Genomic DNA, 23,570 nt, shown 5'->3' on the forward strand with positions numbered 1-23,570 from the left:
ACTCAAATCTCACACCTTTAATGCATTGTCTGAGCGGAGATGCCTTTTTTTTAAATAAAACCTTAAGTCATCTCAAGAACATTGTTACATATTAATGAACCAAAGCCCGCACCCATTCTAAGAGATGAAGAATATCTAAGTTTGTTCAATATATTCTATCAGTTGCATGACACTGATCTTTTGATATAAGTTCTGTGTCTTATGATGCTGTTCCATGAGGCAAGATGGTACAGATGAGGCGATAGAGAATTACAGATCAGCTAGGAAGGATTTAAAGAGAGAGTTAAGAGGAGCAAAGAGAGGACACGAACAGTCTTAGGCAAATAGAATAAAGGAGAACCCTAAAGCTTCCCATAGGCATGTGAGGAATAAAAGGTTGATTAGGGTAGGAATAGGGCCAGTCAAAGACAGAAGCAGGAAGTGGAGTGTGGACACTGTAGAGATCGGAGAGGTGCTAAATGAACATTTCTCATCGGTGTTCACTCAGGAAAAGAATGAGGTACGAGATATTAGACTCGATAGGATCGAGGTTAGTTACACACAGGTGTTATCAATTCGAGAAGGAGTGAAAGTAGACAAGTCCCTGGGCTGGATGGGATTTATCCGAGGATTCTCTGGGAAGCTAGGGAGGAGATAGCAGAGCCTTTGGCTTTGATATTTGAGTCGTCATTGTCTACGGGTTTAGTACCTGAGGACTAGAGGATTGCAAATGTTGTGCCCTTATGCCCTCTCTTGAATAACTACAAATTGAGGAGTGATAGCTTTAAGACAGATGTCAGAGGCAAGGTCTTTACACAGAGAGTGGTAAGGGCGTGGAATGCCCTACCTGCTAAGGTAGTCAACTCAGCCACGTTAGGGAGATTTAAACAATCCTTAGATAAGTGCATGGATGATTTTGGGATAGTGTAGGGGGACGAGCTGAGAATAGTTCAGAGGTCGGCGCAACATCGAGGGCCGAAGGGCCTGTTCTGTGCTGGATTGTTCTATGTTCTAAACTTAGTGCAGGAGGCTGAAAGAAATGAGCAGCTTTAAAACAAAAACCTCTTGGAGCTCAAAGCTTTCAATGAGAGTCTGAGCCCGGTGGTAAGTTCAGGTAACCTTTATTGCAACCCAACTTCATTACAGCTTCAGATCCCCCCAGCAAAAAGGCAGAGAAAAAGTAGTTGCTTTTTGAACAGCTCAAGGTGAAAGTGCACACACCACACCTCCCCTGGCCCCATCCCCACCCCCCTCACTGTCTTTACTATTGGCCAGCACCAAGTTGTCCCTTTGTAATTGGATCCTTGGTACAGCCGTAACCCGGAGGAAGTATTGCCTCACTCAGCAATTTCAACCCATACCCTGTCTCCAAGTAAGTTTCTCCCCGCTCCTTTGCCAGTGGGGGGAGGGCAGTGTAGAGTCAACCAGACTGCTGTGGGTCTGGAGTCACGTGTAGGCCAGACCGGGTAAAGGATGCAGCTGGAACAACTGAGTGAATCCTCTCCCACAATAGCAGTTCCCTTCCCCAACAAGGGAGAGAGGGAATCAGATGGGGGCTTTCTCCCCCTACCATCCCCTCCCTGAAATGATCTCATTGTTAGATTCCAAACTCCACATTTCTGACCGTATACCAATTCTGCCATCTGTCGTGGCGGGATTCAAACCCGGGAGTCCCCGGAACTGGGTTGATATTCCAATCGATAATGGCACTCGGCCGTCACTCCTTCAATCCCCCTGCGATGGCACGTGAACTCGCTGATGCTTCCGCAGGTGGGAGGAGCAGGTGAAGCCCTTCCCGCACTGAGAGCAGATGTACGGCCTCTCCCCGGTGTGGATCCGCCGGTGGGTCAGCAGGTCGGAGGAAGTGCTGAAGGCCTTCCCACTTCCGGGGCAGCTGAAGGGCCTCTCCCTGGTGTGGACACGCTGGTGCCTCAGCAGGGTGGAGACCTGGGTAAAGGCCTTCCCGCACTGAGAGCAGGTGTGCGGTCTCTCCCCCGCGTGGACCCGCGGTGGGTCAGCAGGTCGGAGGAGCAAGTGTAGCCCTTCCCGCACTGAGCGCAGGTGAACGGCCTCTCCCCGGTATGGACCCTCCGGTGGGTCAGCAGGTCGGAGGAATACCTGAAGCCCTTCCCGCACTGAGAGCAGGTGAACGGCCTCTCCCCGTGTGGATCCGCTGGTGTCTCCGCAGGTTGGAGGAGCAGGTGAGGCCCTTCCCGCACTGAGGGCAGGTGTACGGTCTCTCCCCCGTGTGGACACGCTGCTGTCTCCGCAGGTTGGAGGAGCAGATGAAGCCCTTCCCACACTGAGAGCAGGTGAACGGCCTCTCCCCGGTGTGGACGTGACGGTGACTCCGCAGGGTGGTGGAATCGCTGAAGGCCTTCCTACACTCAGGGCAGCTGAAGGGTCTTTCCCCCGTGTGGACAAGCTGGTGCCTCAGCAGGATGGAGGCCTGGGTAAAGGCCTTTCCGCACTCTGGGCAGCTGAAGGGCCTCTCCCCAGTGTGGACCCGCTGGTGGGTCAGGAGGTTGGAGGAACAGGTGAAGCCCTTCCCGCACTGAGAGCAGGTGAATGGCCTCTCCCCCGTGTGGACATGCTGGTGGGTCAGCAGGGCGGAGGAATTGCTGAAGGCCTTCCCGCACTCAGGGCAACTGAAGGGCCTGTCCCCCATGTGGCCCCGCTGGTGGGCCAGCAGGTGGGAGGAATACCTGAAGGCCTCCCCGCAGTCAGTGCAGGGGAATGGCCTCTCCCCGGTGTGACTGCGCCGATGAATCTCCAGGGTAGACAGGAAACGGAAGCCTTTCCCACAGTCCCCACACTTCCACGGTTTCTCCACGCGGCAGGATTCCTCAGATTTCTCCATGGCCACAGCTTCAGCTGCACACAAACACGTGTAGAACCCCTCCCTGCCGTGAAATCCCCTTGCCAGGCCGTATAACTGTTTCAGGCTCCACACACAGTGCGCTCCAACAGTGGGGTCTCTCGTCCAGTCCCACTGATGCTGAAAATGTCCTCAAACAGGAACCAAAAAGCGTTGATCCCTCTCACAGAAATCACAGTCAAAAACAGCTGCTGTCCCGATGGATTGAGTGACTGTCAGACACTGACATCAAAGTGAGGACTGCTGACGCTGGACAGTCAGTCGAAACATTTGGCACTGGAAAAGCACAGCAGGTCAGGCAGCATCCGAGGAGCAGGAGAGTCAATGTTGCGGGCATAAGCCCTTTATCCGTTGATTTTGAAACTTCAGTCTTCAGATTTTCAAATACTCTGCAAAAAGAGATTACAAAAGTCATCACTATCAGTGCAGGGTAGAAATTCAGAACAAGCAATTCTACTTTCTGTGGAATATTCATTTGCTGTTCCACAAAATTGAAAGCACCATCCCACTCTCCCTTCCCCTCTGTTCTCACTCCGCTCTAACTAATTCCCCTGAAGGTGCTGATTCAGGATCTTACAGGGACAGAAAAGGCAAAAACATAAATACTGACATCTCTCTGAATTTTGGATGCCTCCACCTGAAAGTTAATATCTTTCACAACACTGGGATCCTGCTGAGAGTGAGCAGGTCTGATTTTGGGAAGCAAAACAAAGTGCCAATTCAGGGTGAACCTGCAATGCAGCTTCTTGAGGAAGGATCAGACACAAAATGGTTAACGACTCCGGGAAGGTGGGAGCAAAATGAGACATCAAGGCATTAACACCGACACACTTCAGTCAAACTCTTCTGCTCCCAGTCAGGGCAAAACATGCCCTGAAAGTCCAGCCTTCACAACCACACTTCTGCTTTCACTGAATTAGAATCTCACAGCACGGAAACAGACCCATTGGCCCAACCTGCCCAGATATCTGAAATTAATCTAGTCACGTTTGCCATCACTTGGCCCCTATATGGGCTGGGTGCTGGCAGCTGGGACTAAATTGGGTTGGCTATCTTGTCAGCAAGGACGAGTTGGACCGAAGGGTCTGTTTCTGTGCTGTACATCTCGATGACTCCAGTTGCATTTGCCATCACTTGGCCCTGACCCATATGAACCCTTCATATTCAGATGCCTGTCCAGGAGCGTTTTGACATATCATCGTACCAGCACCCACCACTTCCTCTGGCAGCTCACGCCATCGCTCAAGCGACGCCACGTTGAAAGTGTCTGGTCTGGTGCGCCAGATGACATCAGGATAATCTCAGATCGTTCCAGATCGCATCGATACTCAGTCAGTGGCTTTCCCGATCAGGATGTTGTACGTGATCATACAGGTCAGTGGGTAGGTGATCCCCCACCTCTTAATTCAAGTATCTCTACGAGAACTCCCTTGCTGGAGGGTCCCTTGGAGACACTTCAACTGGACTTCATTGAGTTGTAGAAATGAGTTGAGTTGCTGTAAATATGTTTTGCTTATTGTTGATGTCTTTTCTAAGTGGATTGAAGCCTACCCTCTTCCTAACGCTACTGCCGAGTTTGTGGTGCAAAATTTGTTTAAGGAAATAATTCCTTCAGTATACCTGCGTGCATTAGCTCGGACAATGGACCACACTTTGTAGGTAATATTAACGGAGAACTCTGTTCCCAGCTTTGTATTTGTCGGCAACTGCATGGTGCTTATCATCCTCAGGTGGCCGGCCTTGGTGAATGTTTTAACCAGACTCAAGACTAAACTTGCCAAATTAATGGCTGAGTCTGGCCTCTCCTGGTTATGCTAATCCCTGTGGCCTCATTCCAGATGCGATCCATGTCTGTGGGCAAGATACGACTATCTCCAGCTGTGAATCTCTCTGGTCACCCCCTCCGTACCCCTTGGAACGATTCGGCTCCCTTCTCAGTCCACCTCCACCACATGACCGAAGCAATGGTTGGTTATGTTCTTGCTCTAACTAGTGTTATGCGTGCCTATCACTCCCAGGATCGTGCGGCCTACAGCGATGTTCCCTCCCTTTCAGCCTCGTCACGGGTAGAGCCTGGTTCGTTGGTACTCGTCAAGACCTGGACTTGCAAAGGTCTCCAACCTCGCTGTGATGGCCCCTTCCAGGTTTTACTTCCCATCCCTACGGTGGTCAAAGTCGCTGGGCACTCAGCTTGGGTCCAACTGCACCATTGTAAATTGATTGACCGCACCAATCAAAAGTGGGGAAGAGGAGGAGAGAATACTGGAATCCCAACAAAAGGATTGGAACACTGTCCAGTTGGGTTTTTGAATTTTGCTGTTGTTCTAATGTTAATCTTATTACAGATACTTGAACTAAGAGGAGGGACATGGGGGGGGGGGATCGCCTATCTCCTCACCTTTCTGATCACATACAACATCCTGATGGGGAAAGCCACCAAGTATGGATGTGACCAGGATGCCTTCCTTGAAGAAGCTCTCTTCCTCCCTCTACAAGGATTTCAGTGAGTCCCTCCCTCACTGCACCCCCCAGGACCTCCTTCCACCTATCCCACCTCCATCGCCCCTCCCCCTAGTCCCTCCTCCCTACCTTTTATCTCAGCCGGCTTGGCTCTCTCTCTCTTATTCCTGATGAAGGGCTTATGCTCGAAACGTCGAATTCTCTATTCCTGAGATGCTGCCTAACCTGCTATGCTTTGACCAGCAACACATTTGCAGCTGTGATCTCCAGCATCTGCAGACCTCATTTTTTACTCGAAGATTTTAACCTACTGCGAATCCTCTTACAAGGATGCCTTCCTTGAAGAAGCTCTCTTCCTCCCTCTACAAGGATTTCAGTGAGTCCCTCCCTCACTGCACCCCCAGGACCTCCTTCCACCTATCCCACCTCCATCGCCCCTCCCCCTAGTCCCTCCTCCCTACCTTTTATCTCAGCCGGCTTGGCTCTCTCTCTCTTATTCCTGATGAAGGGCTTATGCTCGAAACGTCGAATTCTCTATTCCTGAGATGCTGCCTAACCTGCTGTGCTTTGACCAGCAACACATTTGCAGCTGTGACCAGGAATGATCAGAGATTATCCACCACCCATGCTGAGGAGATGTGGTCCAGTGCACCGGACCAGACGCCTTTGACGTGTGGGACGTGATGAAGATTGATTATTGCAATGGACTCTTACATCAGAAAGACCAGATGGTCCATCTGGACAGTAGAAATCAGTGGGAGTTACCATGTCGTTACCATGGTTTTTTGATTTTACCTGCAGATGCAAGCCTAGTGAGGATAAAAATGGTCAACCCCGTTATTATGGTAAATATTTTAAGGATGCCTGGGAACACCATCCCTTTTTGCAGTACGGGCCGACTCGAGAAAAGGGAAGCTTGATAGGGGAAACTCCACAATCCGGAAACAACTTATTAATACAGGCCCACAGAACGCTCTTCACCCCAGAGGCAGTAGTATGTTACTCCTCTCTATCAGGAGATGACTTACTTGCCCAGTCCCCAGTCCCCGATTCCATACTATTCATCAGTCTTCCTGCTGCCGACCCTGCAAAGTGAAATATCACGTTCCAATACCTCCGGTCTGTGTATACAACCAGCTGGTGTAACACTGGCTGGGGTACAGCAGGCCTTATGCGGTACATGAACCTGGAACGGAACCCTTCCCTTGTGCATTTATAGGCCTTTTCTCTTTTCAGAATCTGATATTGTCACCAAGACCATGTACAATAGAGCTAAGGGAGAGCCCAATGGGAACTGCATTCTGAGGACCATTGTCTCCTATACAGTGCGGGTGCTCGAATCACTTGGCCCATTTTTTTACAGCGCTCAAGCGAATCCTCTTGCAAAACATCGACCCTTTGCTCCTGTATATCTGACCAGACCCCCTGCTGTAACATTTCAGTAACCTATTTTGACAAACTCTCCCTAATCTACCCCAAATCAGACTATTATTTCTTCAGCTGAGGTAAAGCTACCAATTTCCTTGTCATGGATGGCAAAGATGTCCCTCATCGCATCAATATCGGAGCCCTTGTTCCCACAACAGTACCTTGTCCTGGTCAGTGGACAAGTCGATGGAACCTCCATCTGAGGAGAATGCAGCGGTCGGTCTCAGCCAACTTTACTCCAACTGGAAGGATCACAATGGACTGGGTGACAATACAGGACACCCAATAGGCTGGGGAATCCAGAGTACCCTGAGGTTGGAAGGATTGGCAGGGGTGACAAGTCAAAAGAACCGCAATTCCCTCATTTGTGGCCTGACCATTCGAGGAAATAAGACTAAAGAGGCTCTGGAACAGAGTAACCTGGGATTATCAGACCTGTGTCTTTACTCTATGCAGAATCGGTTTGGCCTAGACAATATACTCGCCCAGGAGGGTGAGGTCTGCACCACTGTCCAAGATAAATGCACTATGGGCATTCCCGATCTCACTGGCAATATTACTAAGATACAAGAAGAGATCCAGGTATTCCTTGACAGAATGACTGAAGGGACCAGTTGGGGAAACTGCAGGTCGGGCTGATGGTACAATTGACATATCAATTTCGATATTTATGTTTGTCGGTATTGGTATTGTTAGGTATTTAATTGCTCGGCTTATGAGGTCCCTTAGAGATATAGATTTGCCCCAGAAGATGCTCCTTTTGCGATCCGATGGCTCACCCACGTGTCGATGGCGATGATAAATATGACCAGATGAGTTGCGAAGATGGTGGTGCCGCTCTACAGGATGTTGATGGCTGGACCACCTTGAAGGGCATTCGTTTGGACTAGCCTTCTCTTTCAGTGATCACGGTGCAATCAAAGGGAGGAATGAGGGTGTGGGCATCTGGGTGATAAAGTCTACAGCCTTAAAACTTGTCATTAAACATTCAGACTAAAAGGTAATGCTGAATTATTGAATACATTTACTGCACTAGAAAATAAACAGGCAGGAAGGCTGAGAAAGAGGAGAGAACTTAAAGATAGGGACACCTGGGCTCACCAAGTGATAACAGGATGCTGTAAGGCAATTAAGAAGGTTTGCCTCAGCATCGGTGAATCTGTGTGAACAGGACACCAAGTGATTACATTCACAGCCGTTCCCTTGTGAGACCATTTTAGTGCTGAGGCTGTTGAATCCCGTAGAAAATTAACTCTTAGTGTTTATCTGCAATGGATTGAAATGAATGGCATTTTGGGACTTTATGATGATATTGAGTAGCCATTACTGGTTATTAAATACAAACTCTGTAAAAGGAAATATTGATAAAGCTTTACCTTACTTGCTGCAGCCGAGACTCCATCGGAAGCAATAGGCCGCGGACATACTTCCGTCTTCGGGACGGCCTCGGCCCCGCCCCCTCCGACGCCAAATCGACACGTAAACCCCGCCCCTTCCGAACAAAGCACGTAGACCCCGCCCCTTCCGAACGCAGGGAACCTCGCCCCTCCCGAACGCAGCTCGTAAACCCCGCCCCTTCCGAAGGCAGCCCGTAAACCCCGCCCCTTCCGAACGCTGACAGTAAACCCCGCCCTTTCCGGATGCAGCACGTAAAACCTCGCCCCTTTCGAACGCAACTCGTAAACCCTGCCCCTTCGAGACAAAGACCCGCCTCTTGGAACCACACCCCGTCGCGCACGAAAACCCACCCCTTCCCTTGGTCCCCGCGTGAATCAAAACCATGCCCCCTTCCCCCACGAGCAACCGCGCGGCTCAGGCTCAACGCGCCGCATCGCCCGCTGAGCCTCGTCCCGCCCACTAGCGCGCGACCCTCTCCCGAGACACGCCCCGCCCATGAGCACCGCCCTCCCGCTAAAACCCGCCCCCAGACTAAACCCCGCCCCTCCTGGTAAACCCCGCCCCCCAGGTGTATTTGGAAGCACTAGCTTCTGCAGCGCTGCTCCTTCTGCCGGGAGCTGTGCTGCAGGATCATAAGACACAGAATTAATAGCAACAGATCACAGCGTCATGCAACCGACGCAATATTTGGAACAAACCTGGATCGCTGCTGAATCCTTCATCTTTTAGAATGGGTTGCAGGTTTCAGTTCATCAATATATAAATTCATCAATATATAAATGCTGAGTCCTTTTCCCATTGTTCAGATAGCGTAAGGATGGTTGGGCGGCTGTTCACAGCGCACACGCCAAAGATGAACTGAATGAGATCACGCGGGGCCCGAGAGCTTTTCTGTTCGTACCTTGAATTTCGTATGTACATTGAAGCAAAATTTTCGTACAATCCTGTTCGTAAACCGATTTGTACATGAACAGGTTTGTTCGTATGTCGAGGCGCTACTGTGCTCTGTAAAAAGAGATTACAAAGGTCATTAGTGCAGGGTAGAAATTCAGAACAAGCAATTCTACTTTCTGTGGAATATTCTTTTCTTTTGTTATTCCACAAAATTGAAAGCAGATCCCACTCTCTCTCCCCCTCTGTTCTCACTCGGCTCAAACTAATTCTCCTGAAGGTGCTGATTCAGGATCTTACGGGACAGAAAAGCAAAAACATCAAGACTGCCGTGTCTCTGAACTTTGGATACCTCCGCCTGAAAGCTAATATCTTTCACAATACTGGGATACTGCTGAGAGTGAGCAGGTCTGATTTTGGGAAGCAAAAAGAAAGTGTCAATTCAGGGTGAACCTGCCACGCAGCTTCTTGAGGAAGGACCAGAGACAAAATAGTTAACGACCCCAGGAAGGTGGGAGCAAAATGAGACGTCAAGGCATTAACATTGAAAGTAGAGAGAAAGTCAACCTCCTGACTCTGGCAAACGCCAGAGTTATAGAGATACATAGAACAGAAGCAGACCCTTCTGTCCAACACAATTGTACTGACCAGATATCCTAAATTAATCTAGTCCCATTTGCTGGCATGTGGCCCATAGCTGGGATCATCCCCACCCCCTGTCCTGAGACCTTGATGCCTCCAAGCTGACCCTCAAAGGTTTAGTTTGTCCTCCATTCTTTCCCAGTTGTCTTTTGTAGGTTTTCAAAACTTGCCCAATCCTCTGAGTATAGGATTTGGGAAGTTATGTTGTGGCTGTACAGGACATTGTTAGGCCACATTTGGAATATTGTGTGCAATTCTGGTTTCCTTACTATCAGTAAGATGTTGTGAAACTTGAAAGGGTTCAGAAAAATTTACAAGGATGTTGCCAGGGTTGGAGGATTTGTTCTGTTTGGAGGCTAGGGCTGTTTTCCCTGGAGCGTTGGAGACTAAGGAGTAACCTTATAGAGGTTTACAAAATTATGAAGGGCATGAATAGGATAAATAGCCAAGGTCTTTTCCCAGGAGGGGGTGGGTCCAGAACTAGACGGCATAGGTTTAGGGTGAGGGGGGAAAGATACAAAAGAGATCTGAGGAGCAACCTTTTCACACCGAGGGTGGTACATGTTTGGAATGAGCTGTCAGAGGTGGAGGTTAGTACAATTGCAATATTTAAAAGGCATCTGGATGGGTATATGAATGGGAAGGATTTTGAGGGATGTGGGCCAGGTGCTGACAGGTGGGACCAGATTGTTGGTCCCACCATGGATGAGTTGGACCAAATGGTCTGTTTCCATGTTGTATATCTCTATGACAGGTTGGACTAAAGGGTCTGTTTCTGTGCTGTATGACTCTGGAACCATTCTATACTGGTCTTAAACCATGTTCTCGCCTTCCCCCACAAACATCCACTTCTTTGTTAAAAAATCAGATGAACTCAGCCTTGAATATACTCAATGACACCCTAACTGCAGGAAGACATCCCACTTGTGAACTCAATTCCTCTTGCTAATATAACGCTTGCCTTGCCGATTGCTTCCTACATCTGTCTGACAACTGGCAGTGACTGGAGTAGGAGGACACTGAGGCCTCTTTGCCCATCCACACATCAATCTAGATGAAGGGCTCGTGCCCAAAACGTCAACACTCCTGCTCCTAAGATGCTGCCTAACCTACCGTGCTCTTCCAGTACCACAATGTTTGAGCCTGATCTCCAGCATCTGCAGTTCTCACTTTCTCCACATTCAAATACATCTCCATTTAAACAATGCACCTCCTTTCTGTTTTTCTTTGCCACAGCCAAAGCTATAATTTCATATCGTGGTCCTGTGTTTGCCAATTGTGGTCCTCTCTATATCGGGGAGAGCGAGCGCAAACTTGGGGAACGGTTCACTGAGCATCACAGCTGGGTCCACAGAGCCGACCGGACCTCCCAGTCACCACCCATTACAATTCCCTTTTCTGACATGACCATCTTTGGCCTCCTCCATTGCCACAACGAACCTAACTGCAAATTGAAGGGATCACACCTCATCTTCCAGGCAGCCTACAGCCTGAAGGACTCAACGTTGAGTTTTCCAATTTCAAAAAAACCTCCCTCCTTGTTCTTTGCCAGCAACCCCATGCATTCCTCCCATTGACCAACCAGGTCGTAGCCTCTACCTGTCTTGACCTATCTCCACTTCACTCCCACCCCCTTCATCTGCAGCTTCTCCAGCCAGCCCCGGCCCCAGCCCCGAGGAAGGGTTACACCTGAAACGTCGACTTCTCCACCTCCTGTCTATTTTGTAAATTGAGACACAGACCTGGACCAGCGTTTCCAGAGTCTGTCCCCTTCCGGATTCACTCTCTTTTCTTTCAGTTGCTTCAAGTCAACAACTGAACCCCAGAATGAAAAAGACATGGAATGGGAGCAAAATAGTGCCGTACTCACAGATCTGGAACAGAGGAAGAAATGTGCAGTCTGGGTAAAGCTCTATCTTTATTCAGAGAGAGAGGATCAGGAGCTACAGCTTGAGAAGCTCATGGTCCGACTTCCGCATTCAGACAATGGGCTGACTCTGATTGACAGGAGGACCAGTCTCCTTCCGGTCCTCCAAGATTGCCTATTGGTCCATCAAAAGAAGGTTTCGCGCCTTTTTTGCGTACAGCGATGTGCATGCTCAGTGTTTTGCTGACACTGGTAAGCATGCGCACTGCGTTGCTGACACTGGCAAACATGCGCAGGATGCTCTATGGGGATGTTGGTGCTCCTGACAGATTTTAAGTGTTCAAATGCCAACAGGGGAAAAAAGAGAGCCACAATTTTTTTTCCTGCGGCTCGATATTTTATTCCTTTTGTATTTTGTCTGGCTGCTCAACTTTTGTATGTCGTTTCCCCTTGTTGTGGGGGCAAGGCACCGAGACCAGAACTGGAGGGCATAGGTTTAGGGTGAGAGGGGAAAGATTTCTGAGGGTCCGAAGGGGCAAACCTTTCGCACAGAGGGGGTATGTGTATGGAATGAACTGTCAGATGACGTGGTGGGGGCTGGTACAATTACAGCATTTAAAATGCATCTGGATGGGGATATGAATAGGAAAGATTCAGAGGGATAAGGGGCGACATGCTGGCATCTGGTCGACATAGACTGAAGGGTTTGTTTCTGTGCTCTACAGCTCTGTGACTCTATTTTTAGATAGTATGGAAAATAAAGAGCATGAAAGCATGGGAAGTGTTAGAGCATGGAGACCATTTCCAGTTCATAGAGTCATAGAGAGATGTACAGCATGGAAACACACCCTTCGGTCCAACCCGTCCATGCCGACCAGATATCCCAACCCAATCTAGTCTCACTTGCCAGCACCCGGCCCATATCCCTCCAAACCCTTCGTATTCATATACCCATCCAAATGCCTCTTAAATGTTGCAATTGTACCAGCTTCCACCATTTCCTCTGGCAGCTCATTCCATACATGTACCACTCTCTGCATGAAAATGTTGCCCTTTAGGTCTCTTTAATATTTTTCCCCTCTCACCCTAAACCTATGCCCTCTAGTTCTGGACACCCCAGGGAAAAGACTTTGCCTATTTATCCTATCCATGCCCCTCATAATTTTGTAAACCTCTATAAGGTCACCTCCCCCCCCCCCCCCCACCACAAGCCTCTAACGCACCAGGAAATCAGCCCCAGCCTGTCCCTATAGCTCAAATCCTCCAACACTGGCAACATCCTTGTAAATCTTTTTCGAACCCTTTCACGTTTCACAACATCTTTCCGATAGGAAGGAGGCCAGAATTGCATGCAATATTCCAACAGTGGCCTAACCAATGTCCTGTACAACCGCAACATGACCTCCCAATTACTGTACTCAATACTCTGACCAATAAAGGAAAGCATACCAAACGTCTTCTTCACTATCTTATCTACCTGTGACTCCACTTTCAAGGAGCTATGAACCTGCACTCCAAGGTCTCTTTGTTCAGCTACACTCCCTAGGACCTCACCATCAAGTGTATAAGTCCTGCTAAGATTTGCTTTCCCAAAATGCAGCACCTCGCATTTATCTGAATTAAACTCCATCTGCCATTTCTCAGCCCATTGGCCCATCTGGTCCAGATCCTGTTGTAATCTGAGGTAACCCTCTTCGCTGTCCACTACAGTTGCAAAGGATAGTGGAACACTCTTACACCAATTAGCAGAGTAAGGTTGAGGCTGAAAGGTCACTATGGCAAGATGAGATAACACAGTTAGTAAAGTTAGCCTCATCTGCTAACTATCATTATTGGGACAATAAATATTTGGGACATGACATTAAATATCTCATTGTTAGTGAGTAGAGTCAGCCTGCTTGAAACTACTGACAATAAATATCTAATCATGACATTAGGAAAATATTAAGTAGGGTCTAGAATGAAAGACCATTGTTGCAAAAGCTGACATTAAATCTCTAACCGAGACATTGGAATAACGTGAAGTAGAATGTACAACTAAAGAGATAATGGGAACTAACATCACTGGCTTATTGTGTAGCTAGGCTGAGGTACGTTGATAAGTATAGTTGGACATGCTGATAAGCTAACACAAACATGATTAAAAAAAAAGATATTTTAAAACCACAGACCCTGAGGTTTGTGGGCATTCGAGAATCTGCTTTTCGAGTGTCACGGTCTTTTTGTTTGCAAATAAACGACCTACTTCTTGAAGAACTCTCTGCGTCTCCTGGTCGTTCTCTACATTTTATCCACGACAACAGTCGGAACCAATTTCATGGTACGAGGAGAAAAAGACTCGGGGGATGGGGGGCAAAGGGTGGGGTGAGAGAAAGACTGGGGGGGACAATGGTGGTGTGAATTTTAACTTCGTACACCCCAGTCCAACACCGGCATCTCCAAATCGGGGACGTAGTTCTTTGAAAGTTGCATCATTGCTGGACAGGGTGGTGAAGGGGGCGTTTGGCACACTTGCCTTCATTGTTCACACCGTTCAGTGTAGGAATTGGGACATCACATTGAGGTTGTACAGGATCTTGGTGAGACCATGTGTAGAGTTCTGAGTACACTTCTAGTCGCCCTATCGACGACCACAAGTTGACTGGTGACCTTATTTCGATTTATAAAGTCATGGGGCGTGTAGGAAAGGTAAATATCACAGGGGGGAAGAAAGGGTGGATCTCCCCTTTTTTTACTTCTCTTGGCATTTGGACACAAATTCTGTCAGTAACAGCAGCATCACCAGAGAGCATACTGCGCGTGCTCCTCGCCGCACGCATCGCGACTTTCTTTGGGTGGGCCAATCGGAAGTCCTGGAGGACCGGAAGGATATAGGTCCTCCTGCCAATCAGAGCCTTCCTGTTGTCTGAATGCAGAAGCTGGAACACGAGCTTAGGAAGGTGCTGCTCCTCTCTCTGAATGAAGATTGAGTTTGTTCCAGACTGCAACCTCCTTACTCCGTCAGTACACCACTCTCTTCTCAACTCCTTTTTCATTTTTTTTTTCATTCTGGGCTTCAATTTTTGACTTGCACCAACCGAACGGAAAGGGAAATGAATCCATGAAGTGGACAGAATCTGGAAAAGGTTTTCATAAACAGAGAGTGGTTCATGTATGGAATGAATGTCCAGAGGAAGTGGTGGATGCACGTACAGATGCAACCTTTAAAAGACATTTGGATAAGTACATGAATAGGGAAGGTGCGGGGGGATATGGGCCAAACATTGGCAAGTGGCACTGAAACATAGTCAGCATGGAATAGTAGGGCTGAAGGGTCCATTTCTGTGCTGTCTAACTAACTGTTCTGTCGTGGTCTTAAAACTTTCTTGCCTTCCACTTTAAACGTGGTTATTGTACCTGCATCCAACACATAAACCACTGTCAACAAAAAAAAATCACCTCATCCACACAACATAAAAATCCACACACTGTTGTTCAAAAAACAGATGAACTCAGCCTTGGATATATTCAATGACCCCCTAACTGCAGGATGACATCCCCACTGCTAATCCCAGTTCATCTTCCGAATATACCACTTGCCTTGCTGATTGCTTGTGCATTTGTCTGATGACTGGTGGAGAAGGACGCTGAGGCCCCTTTGTACATCCATGCATCATTCCTGATGAAGGGCTCGGGCCTGAAATGTCGACTCTCCCACTCCTCCGATACTGCCTGTTCTGCTGTGCTTTTTCAGCCCCACACTTTTAGACTCTGATTCCAGCATCTGCAGGTCTCACTTTCTGGACAGCGGACACTGAGGTTTAACCTTTATAAGGGGTGAGGTCTTTCCCCAGGGTAGGAGAGTCCAGAACTAAAGTGGCATAGATTTTAGGTGAGTGGGGAAAGGGACATGAGGGACAACCTTTTCACACAGAGGGTGGTGCATGTATGGAACGAACTGCCAGAGGAAGTGGTGGAGGCTGGAACAGGTACAACGTTTAAAACCCATCTTGATGGGTACATGAATAGGAAGAGATTAGAGGGATATCTGGGCAAATGAGACCAGGTTAATTTAGGATATTTGGTCAGCATGTACGTGTTTGGCTGGAGGGTCTGTTTCTGTGCTGTTATCCTGGAATTGTCTCTGGTGAATGCAGAAGTGTGGTTGGACTTTCAGAGCAGCTTTCCAAGATGGGTTGCACTTACTGGGAGCAAAAGAAGTTACAATGAAGTATTTCGTTTGTGAGACAGCAACTGAGTGAGTGAGTACATCTGGGAGTTTGGTGGAAAGTGGGAATTTATTGCACTGTGGGGATGAAGCCCTACCCTACCCAGGATGAGACCAGGCCTTGAGTTGAGGAGAGTAGATTTAGGACAGAGATGAGGAGGAACTGCTTTTCCCAGAGAGTAGTCAATCCATGGAATTCCCTGCCCAAGGAAGCAGTAGAGGCATCTTCATTAAGAATATTCAAAACACAGTTGGATGGGTATTTGCTTGGTATGGGAATTAAGGGTAGTTGGGACAATGCAGGGAGGAGGAGGATCTCAGATGACGCATATATCAGCCATGATCATCATGAACGGTGGAGCAGGTTCGATGGGCCAAATGGCCAACTACTACTTCTTTTACTATGAAACTATAACACTGCATTTCCCATGGCTACCCCACCTAACCTTCACATGCCTGTACATTATGGACAATTTAGCATGACCAATCCAAATCAAGGCCAGCGAGCAATATAGTGATGTGGAAAATGAACATCAGAACGATAGAAAGGGATAAGGTGAGTAAATGTACCAGCAATCAAAACCGGATTCTGAAGATCACAAAACTTGAAACTAAAAACGATGTTTCTGAATGTGTGGTGCATTGTAACAAAATTGACTGCACACATTGAAGAGAATAATTATGATCTGAGACTCCTTACAGAGGCATGGCTTCAGGATGACAAGGATTGGATCCTGAATATCAAGGTGATAGTCAAATGGGAAGCGAGGTGAAGGTAGAGGCTTGGCGCTGCTCATCAAAGCACTGATCACAGGGAAGTCTGGTGTTAGCTTGAATTCAGGTCCTGATTTCTCTGTCCTCTGATGTCCCTGTACCCACAGAGTAAGATATTGGTCTGTTCTGCTCTGCTGGATTTCTGCTGAAGCTTTGACCCCCCAGCCCTACACCTTCTGGAACAATAAAACATTCAGTCAATTAAGACCCAAGCCACAATCCCCAGCCTGTCAACCATCCAGACACACAGTGTAGTCCTAGCTGGGATTTATGATTTATAACAGCTATGATTTATAAAAATATTTACGCCAGCAGAATTAAAGCATCTGTTATCAAGTAGACATCGGGATATACAGCACGCAATAGACTTTACTCTGTCTCATTCACACACATAAACACGTACATCCATGGGGGTGAATTTGTATTTGCAGATACATTCTATTTTTCTCAAAAAATGCACAACCTGCAGGCTGTTCAATCAGTTTGACCTATACTGATACCTTCAGGGATTTCTGAACTTGGACAGCAAGTACCCTTTGTTCCTCAGCACTCTGTAGGGATTTACTATTTATTACTTCCTTCCTTCTCTTATTAAATTTCGCAGAATGCCTGGAAATTAAATTCCATAGTTCTGCCCCATTTACTAGCTGATAGATATCAGAGTGTAGCCGGAGACCATCCTCCTCCCTAGGAACAATACAACCTTTCCAGCGTTTATTCCTGGACAGAGGAGGCAGTGTTTTCTCCAGCTGAGCAGTGTGTTTGTTAGCTTATCAGCATGTCCAACTATATTAATCAAAAGTTCCTCACGCTAGCTACACAATAACCAGTGATGTTAGTTCCCATTATCTCTTTATTTGTGCCCTCACAGTTTTTCCTACATTCTACTTAATGTTATTCTAATGTCACAGTTGGAGATTTAATGTCAGCTTTTGCAACAACGGTCTTGCATTCCAGACCCTACTTAATATTTTCCTAATGTCATGATTAGATATTTATTATCAATAGTCTCAAGCAGGGTGACTCTACTCATTATTAATTAGATATTTAATGTCATGTCCCAAATATTTATTGTTCCCGTCCTGTCAATCATATTTAGCAGGTGAGGCTAACTTTACTGACTGTTACCTCATCTTGCCATAGTGACCTTTCAGCCTCAACCTTACTCTGCTAATTGGTATAAGAGCTTTCCACTATCCTTTGCAACAAATTGGCAGTAGTCTCCATGCTCTAACCCTTCCCATGCTTTCATGCTCTTTATTTTCCATACTATCTAAAGATAGACTCAGAGTTGTAGAGCACAGAAACAGACCCTGCGGTCCACGCTGACCAGATGTCCTAATTAATCTAGTGATCCATTTGTCAGCATGTCGCCCCTTACCCCTCTGAATCTTTCCTATCCATATCCGCATTCAGATGCATTTTAAATACTGTAATTGTACCAGCCTCCACCACTTCCTCTGGCAGCTCATTCCATACACATACCACCCTCTGTGCGAAAGGATTGCCCCTTCGGACCCTCAGAAATTTTACCCCTCTCACCCTAAACCTGTGCCCTCCAGTTCTGGTCTCGGTGCCTTGCCCCCACAACAAGGGGAAAAGACATACAAAAGTTGAGCAGCCAGACAAAATGCAAAAGGAATAAAATATCGAGCCGCAGGGAAAAAAAATGTGGCTCTATCTTTTCACCCCGTTGGCATTTGGACACTAAAAATCTGTCAGGAACACCAACATCCCCAGAGAGCATACTGCGCATGCTTACCAGTGTCAGCAAAACACTGAGCATGCTCATCGCTGTACGCAAAAAAGGCGCGAGACCTTCTTTTGATTGACCAATAGGCAACATTGGAGGACTGGAAGGAGACTGGTCTTCCTGCCAATCAGAGTCAGCCCATTGTCTGATGCGGAAGTTGGACTCTGAATTTCTCAAGCTGCGACTCCTGATCCTCTCTCTCTGAATAAAGATAGAGCTTTACCCAGACTGCACATTCCTTCCTCTGTCCCAGATCTGTGAGTCCGGCACTCTCTTATCTCGCCCCCTTTTTCATTTCTTTTCATTCTGTAGTTCAATTGTTGACTTGCAGCAACTGAAAGGAAAGAGTGAATTCGGTAGGGACAGACTCCGGAAACGTTGATCCAGGTCTGTATCTCAATTGGCAAAATAGTTAGGCAGGAGGCATCAGATGGTGGAGAAGTCGACGAGTCGGTTGTAACCCTTCTTCAGGGCAGGGGCTGGGTGCAGAAGCTGCAGAGAAAAGGGGGTGGGGGTGAAGTGGGAAAAGGTCAAGACAGTTAGAGGGTACGACCTGGTTGGTCAATCGGAGGAATGAATCTTGTTGGTGGCAGGGAGGAGGGCGGGGATGGGAATGGAGTCAGGGAATGGAGAGGGAGGTTTTTTGAAATTGGAAAACTCAACGTTGAGTCCTTCGGGCTGCAGGCTGCCCGGAAGATGAGGTGTTGTCCCTCCAATTTGCGGTTAGATTTGTTGTGGCAATGGAGGAGGCCAAAGATGGTCATGTCAGAAAGGGAGTGGGAAGGAAATTAGAATGGGTGGTTACTGAGAGGTCTGGTCACCCTCTGTGGGCACAGCTGCCATGCTCAGCGAATCGTTCCCCAAGTTTGCACTCGCTCTCCGATATAGAGAAGACCACAATGGCAAATGCAGTACCACAATATGAAGTTATACCCTTGGCTGTGGAAAAAAAAACGCAGAAAGGAAGTGCATTGTTTAAATGGAGATGTATTTGAATGTGGAGAAAGTGAGAACTGCAGATGCTGGAGATCAGGGTCAAACATTGTGGTACTGGAAGAGCACGGTAGGTTAGGCAGCATCCGAGGAGCAGGAGAGTTGACATTTTGGACATGAGCCCTTTATCAGGAATGATGTGTGGATGGACAAAGAGGCCTCAGCATCCTTCTACACAAGTCACTGTCATTTGTCAGACAGGTATAGCAAGCAATCAGCAAGGCAAGTGGTATATTAGCAAGAGGAGAAAGCGAGGACTGCAGATGCTGGAGATCAGAGCTGAAAATGTGTTGCTGGAAAAGCGCAGCAGGTCAGGCAGCATCCAAGGATCAGGAGAATCCATGTTTCGGGCATGAGCCCTTCTTCAGGAATGAGGAAAGTGTGCCAAGCAGGCTAAGATAAAAGGAAGGGAGGAGGGACTTGGGGGAGGGACGTTGGAAATGCGATAGGTGGAAGGATGTTAAGGTGAAGGTGATAGGCCGGAGTGGGAGCGGGGGGTGGGGGTGGAGAGGTCAGGAAGAAGATTGCAGGTTGGGAAGGTGGTGCTGAGTTCGAGTGTTGGGACTGAGACAAGGTGGGGGGAGGGAAAATGAGAAAACTGGGGCTCAAGGGCGGAGGAGCGGGAAGTGGTCCAACTAGTCATGGAGATGTACAGCTTAGAAACAGACCCTTCGGTTCAACCCGTTCATGCCAACCAGATATCCCAACCCAATCTAATCCCAACTGCCAGCATTTGGCCCATATCCCTTCAAACCCTTCCTATTCATACACCTGTCCAGATGTCTTTTAAATGTTGCAATTGTACTGGCCTCCACCATTTCCTCTGGCAGCTCATTCCATACACGTAATACCCTCTGTGTGAAAAGGTTTCACCTCAGATCTCATTTGTATCTTTTCCCCTCACTCTAAACATATGCCCTCTAGTTCTGGACTCTTTTCTCCCCGACCCCCTCCCCTGGATAAGGCTTTGTCTATTTATCCTATCCATGCCCTTCATGATTTTATAGGTTACTCCTTAGCCTCCAACGCTGAGGGGAAACAGCCCTTGCCTCCCTATCGATCACATCCTCCAACCCTGGCAACATCCTTGTAAATTTTTTTCTGAACACTTTGATGTTTCCCAACATCTTACCGATACTAAGGAAACCAGAATTGCACACAATATTCCAAATGTGGCCTAACCAATGTCCTGTACAGCCACAACATAACTTCCCAAATCCTATACTCAGAGGATTGGGGAAGTTTTCAAAACCTACAAAAGACAACTGGGAAAGAATGGAGGGACAAACTGAACCTTTGAGGGTCAGCTTGGAGGCATCAAGGTCTCAGGACAGGGTGGGGATGATCCCAGCTATGGGCCACATACCAGCAAATGGGACTAGATTGATTTAGGATATCTGGTCAGTACAGGCGTGTTGGACAGAAGGGTCTGTTTCTGTGCTGTACATCTCTATGACTCTGGCTTTCCACTAACTTTTGCCACGTCAATAGGTTCACTTTCTCTCTAATGTCGGCGTTAATGCCTTGACGTCTCATTTTGCTCCCACCTTCCTGGGGACATTAACCATCTTGTGTCTGGTCCTTGCTCAAGAAGCTGCGAGGCAGGTTCACCCTGAATTGGCACACTTTTTTATTTGCTTCCCAAAATCAGACCTGCTCACTCTCAGCAGGACCCCAGTGTTGGGAAAGATATTAACTTCAGGTGGAGGTATCCAAAGTTCAGAGAGATGTCAGTCTTGACATTTTTGCTTTTTCTGTCCCTGTAAGATCCTGAATCAGCACCTTCAGGGGAATTAGTTAGAGTGGAGTGAGAACAGAGGGGGAGGGAGAGTGGGATGTGCTTTAAATTTTGTGGAATAACAAAAGAAAAGAATGTTCTGCAAAAAGTAGAATTGCTTGTTCAGAATTTCTACCCTGCACTGACAGTGATGACTTTTGTAATCTATTCTGACAGAATTTTTGAAGATTTGAAGAGGGAAGTTTTAAAATCAACAGATGAAGGGCTTATAACCGAAACATTGACCCTCCTGCTCCTCGGATGCTGCCTGACTCCGCTGTGACTTTCCAGCGCCACATTTTTTGACTGACTCTCCAGCATCTCCGGTCCTCACTTTGATGTCAATGTCTAACAGTCACTCAGTCCACTGGGGCCAGCAAAGATTTTCGCCGTGATTTCTGAGAGAGGAATCAAAGCTTTTTGGTTCCTGTCTGAGTATGTTTTCAGCATCAGTGGGACTGGACGAGAGACCCCACTGTGGCAGTGCACTGTGTGTGGAGCCTGAAACAGCTTAAAAAAGGCCTGGAAAGGGGATTTCACGGCAGGGAGGGGCTCTACACGTGTTTGTGTGCAGCTGAAGCTTTGGCCATGGAGAAACCCGAGGAATCCCGCCCTGTGGAGAAACCGTGGAAGTGTGGGGACTGTGGGAAAGGCTTCCGTGTCCCGTCTGCCCTGGAGACTCATCGGCGCAGTCACACCGGGGAGAGGCCATTCCCCTGCACCGACTGTGGGAAGGCCTTCAGACATTCCTCCCACCTGCTGGCCCACCAGCAGGACCACACGGGGGAAAGACCCTTCAGCTGCCCCGAGTGCGGGAAGGCCTTCGTGTTTTTCTCCGCCCTGTTGGCCCACCAGCGGGTCCACACAGGAGAGAGGCCGTTCAGCTGCCCAGAGTGCGGGCAGGCTTTTACCAACAACTCCACCCTGCTGAGGCACCAGCGGATCCACACGGGGGAAAGGCCTTCAGCTGCCCTGAGTGTGGGAAGGCCTTCAGCTATTCCTCCACCCTGCGGAGCCACCGGCGTGTCCACACCGGGGAGAGGCCCTTCAGCTGCCCAGAGTGTGGGAAGGCTTTTACCAACAACTCCACCCTGATGAGGCACCAGCAGATCCACACTGGGGAGAGGCCGTACATCTGCTCTCAGTGCGGGAAGGCCTTCAGCAATTCCTACACTCTGCTGACCCACCAGCGTGTCCACACGGGGGAGAGGCCGTTCACCTGCTCTCAGTGTGGGAAGGGCTTCACCTGCTCCTCCCACCTGCGGAGCCACCAGCGGGTCCACACGGGGGAGAGGCCCTTCAGCTGCCCCGAGTGCGAGAAGGCTTTTACCAACAACTCCACCCTGCTGACCCACCAGCGTGTCCACACCGGGGAGAGGCCGTTCACCTGCTCTAAGTGCGGGAAGGGCTTCACCTGCTCCTCCATCCTGCGGAGCCACCAGCGGGTCCATACCGGGGAGAGGCCCTTCAGCTGCCCCGAGTGCGGGAAGGCCGTCAGCACATTCTCCTCCCTTCTGAAGCACCAGCGGGTCCACACCGAGGAGAGGCCGTACATCTGCTCTCAGTGTGGGAAGGGCTTCAGTTATTCCTCCAACCTGCTGACCCACCGAGGGTCCACACCGGGAGAGACCTTACACCTGCTTTCGCTGTGGGAAGGGTTTCACCCGCCGCTCCCACCTACGGAGCCACCAGCGAGTTCATGTGCCATCGCAGGGGGATTGAAGGAGTGACGGGCGAGTCCCATTATCGATTGGAATATGAACCCGGTTCCGGGGACTCCCGGGTTTGAATCCCGCCACGACAGATGGCAGAATTGGTATTCGGTCAGAAATGTGGAATTCGGAATCTAACGATGAGACCGTTTCAGGGAGGGGGTGGTAGGGGGAGAAAGCCCCCATCTGATTCCCTCTCTCCCTTGTTAGGGAAGGGAACCACCATTGTGGGAAAGGATACACTCAAGTCGTTCCAGCTGCATCCTTTACCGGTCTGGCCTACACGTGACTCCAGACCCACAGCAGTCTGGTTGACTCTACACTGCCCCTTCCTGGCAAAGGAGCGGGGAGAAACTTACTTGCAGACAGGGTATGGGTTGAAATTGCTGAGTGAGGCAATACTTCCTCCGGGTTACGGCTGTACCAAGGATCCAAATACAAAGGGATAAGTTGGTGCTGACCAATAGTAAAGACAGTGAGGGGGGGGGGGGTGGAGAGTCGGGGGGACAGGACAGGGGTAGGTGTGGTGTGTGCACTTTCACCTTGAGCTGTTCGAAAAAGCAACTACTTTTTCTCTGCCTCTTTTGCTGGGGGGATCTGAAGCTGTAACAAAGTTGGGTTGAATAAAGGTTACCTGAACTTACCATCGGGCTCAACTCTCTCATTGAAAGCTTTGAGCTCCAAGAGGTTTTTGTTTTAAAAGCTGCTCATTCTTTCAGCTTCCTGCACTAAGTTTAGAACATAGAAAAAAGAACATCCAGCGCAGAACAGGCCTTCGGCCCTTGATGTTGCGCTGACTGTGAACTATTCT

General features: G+C 48.5%; 1 protein-coding gene and 1 pseudogene across 1 annotated transcript; one reads left to right on the forward strand and one right to left on the reverse strand.

The window, feature by feature from the left end:
- Positions 1 to 22,695, forward strand: part of LOC132812466 (gastrula zinc finger protein XlCGF26.1-like) — a 42,796-nt pseudogene extending 20,101 nt beyond the window's left edge.
- LOC132812468 (zinc finger protein 239-like) lies at positions 1,252 to 11,643 on the reverse strand. Its single transcript, XM_060822947.1, has 4 exons — positions 11,547 to 11,643; positions 8,842 to 9,148; positions 2,143 to 3,246; positions 1,252 to 1,976 (listed from the first exon to the last, which is right to left on the reverse strand). Exons 3-4 carry the CDS (start codon positions 2,837 to 2,839, stop codon positions 1,705 to 1,707), a joined length of 969 nt encoding a protein of 322 aa, XP_060678930.1. The 5' UTR covers positions 2,840 to 3,246; positions 8,842 to 9,148; positions 11,547 to 11,643; the 3' UTR covers positions 1,252 to 1,704.
- Positions 22,696 to 23,570: the final 875 nt, after the last annotated feature.

Source organism: Hemiscyllium ocellatum, unplaced genomic scaffold (assembly GCF_020745735.1).
Source record: "Hemiscyllium ocellatum isolate sHemOce1 unplaced genomic scaffold, sHemOce1.pat.X.cur. scaffold_2738_pat_ctg1, whole genome shotgun sequence".
In the NCBI taxonomy this organism is placed as follows: domain Eukaryota; kingdom Metazoa; phylum Chordata; class Chondrichthyes; order Orectolobiformes; family Hemiscylliidae; genus Hemiscyllium; species Hemiscyllium ocellatum.

Coding starts and splice junctions, on each gene's coding strand:
- LOC132812468 (XM_060822947.1), bottom strand. CDS start 2,839: ATGGAGAAATCTGAGGAATCCTGCCGCGTGGAGAAACCGTGGAAGTGT. Junction 1,977..2,142: donor GAGACACCAGCGGATCCACA/CGGGGAGAGGCC, acceptor CGCGGGTCCACG/CGGGGGAGAGACCGCACACC.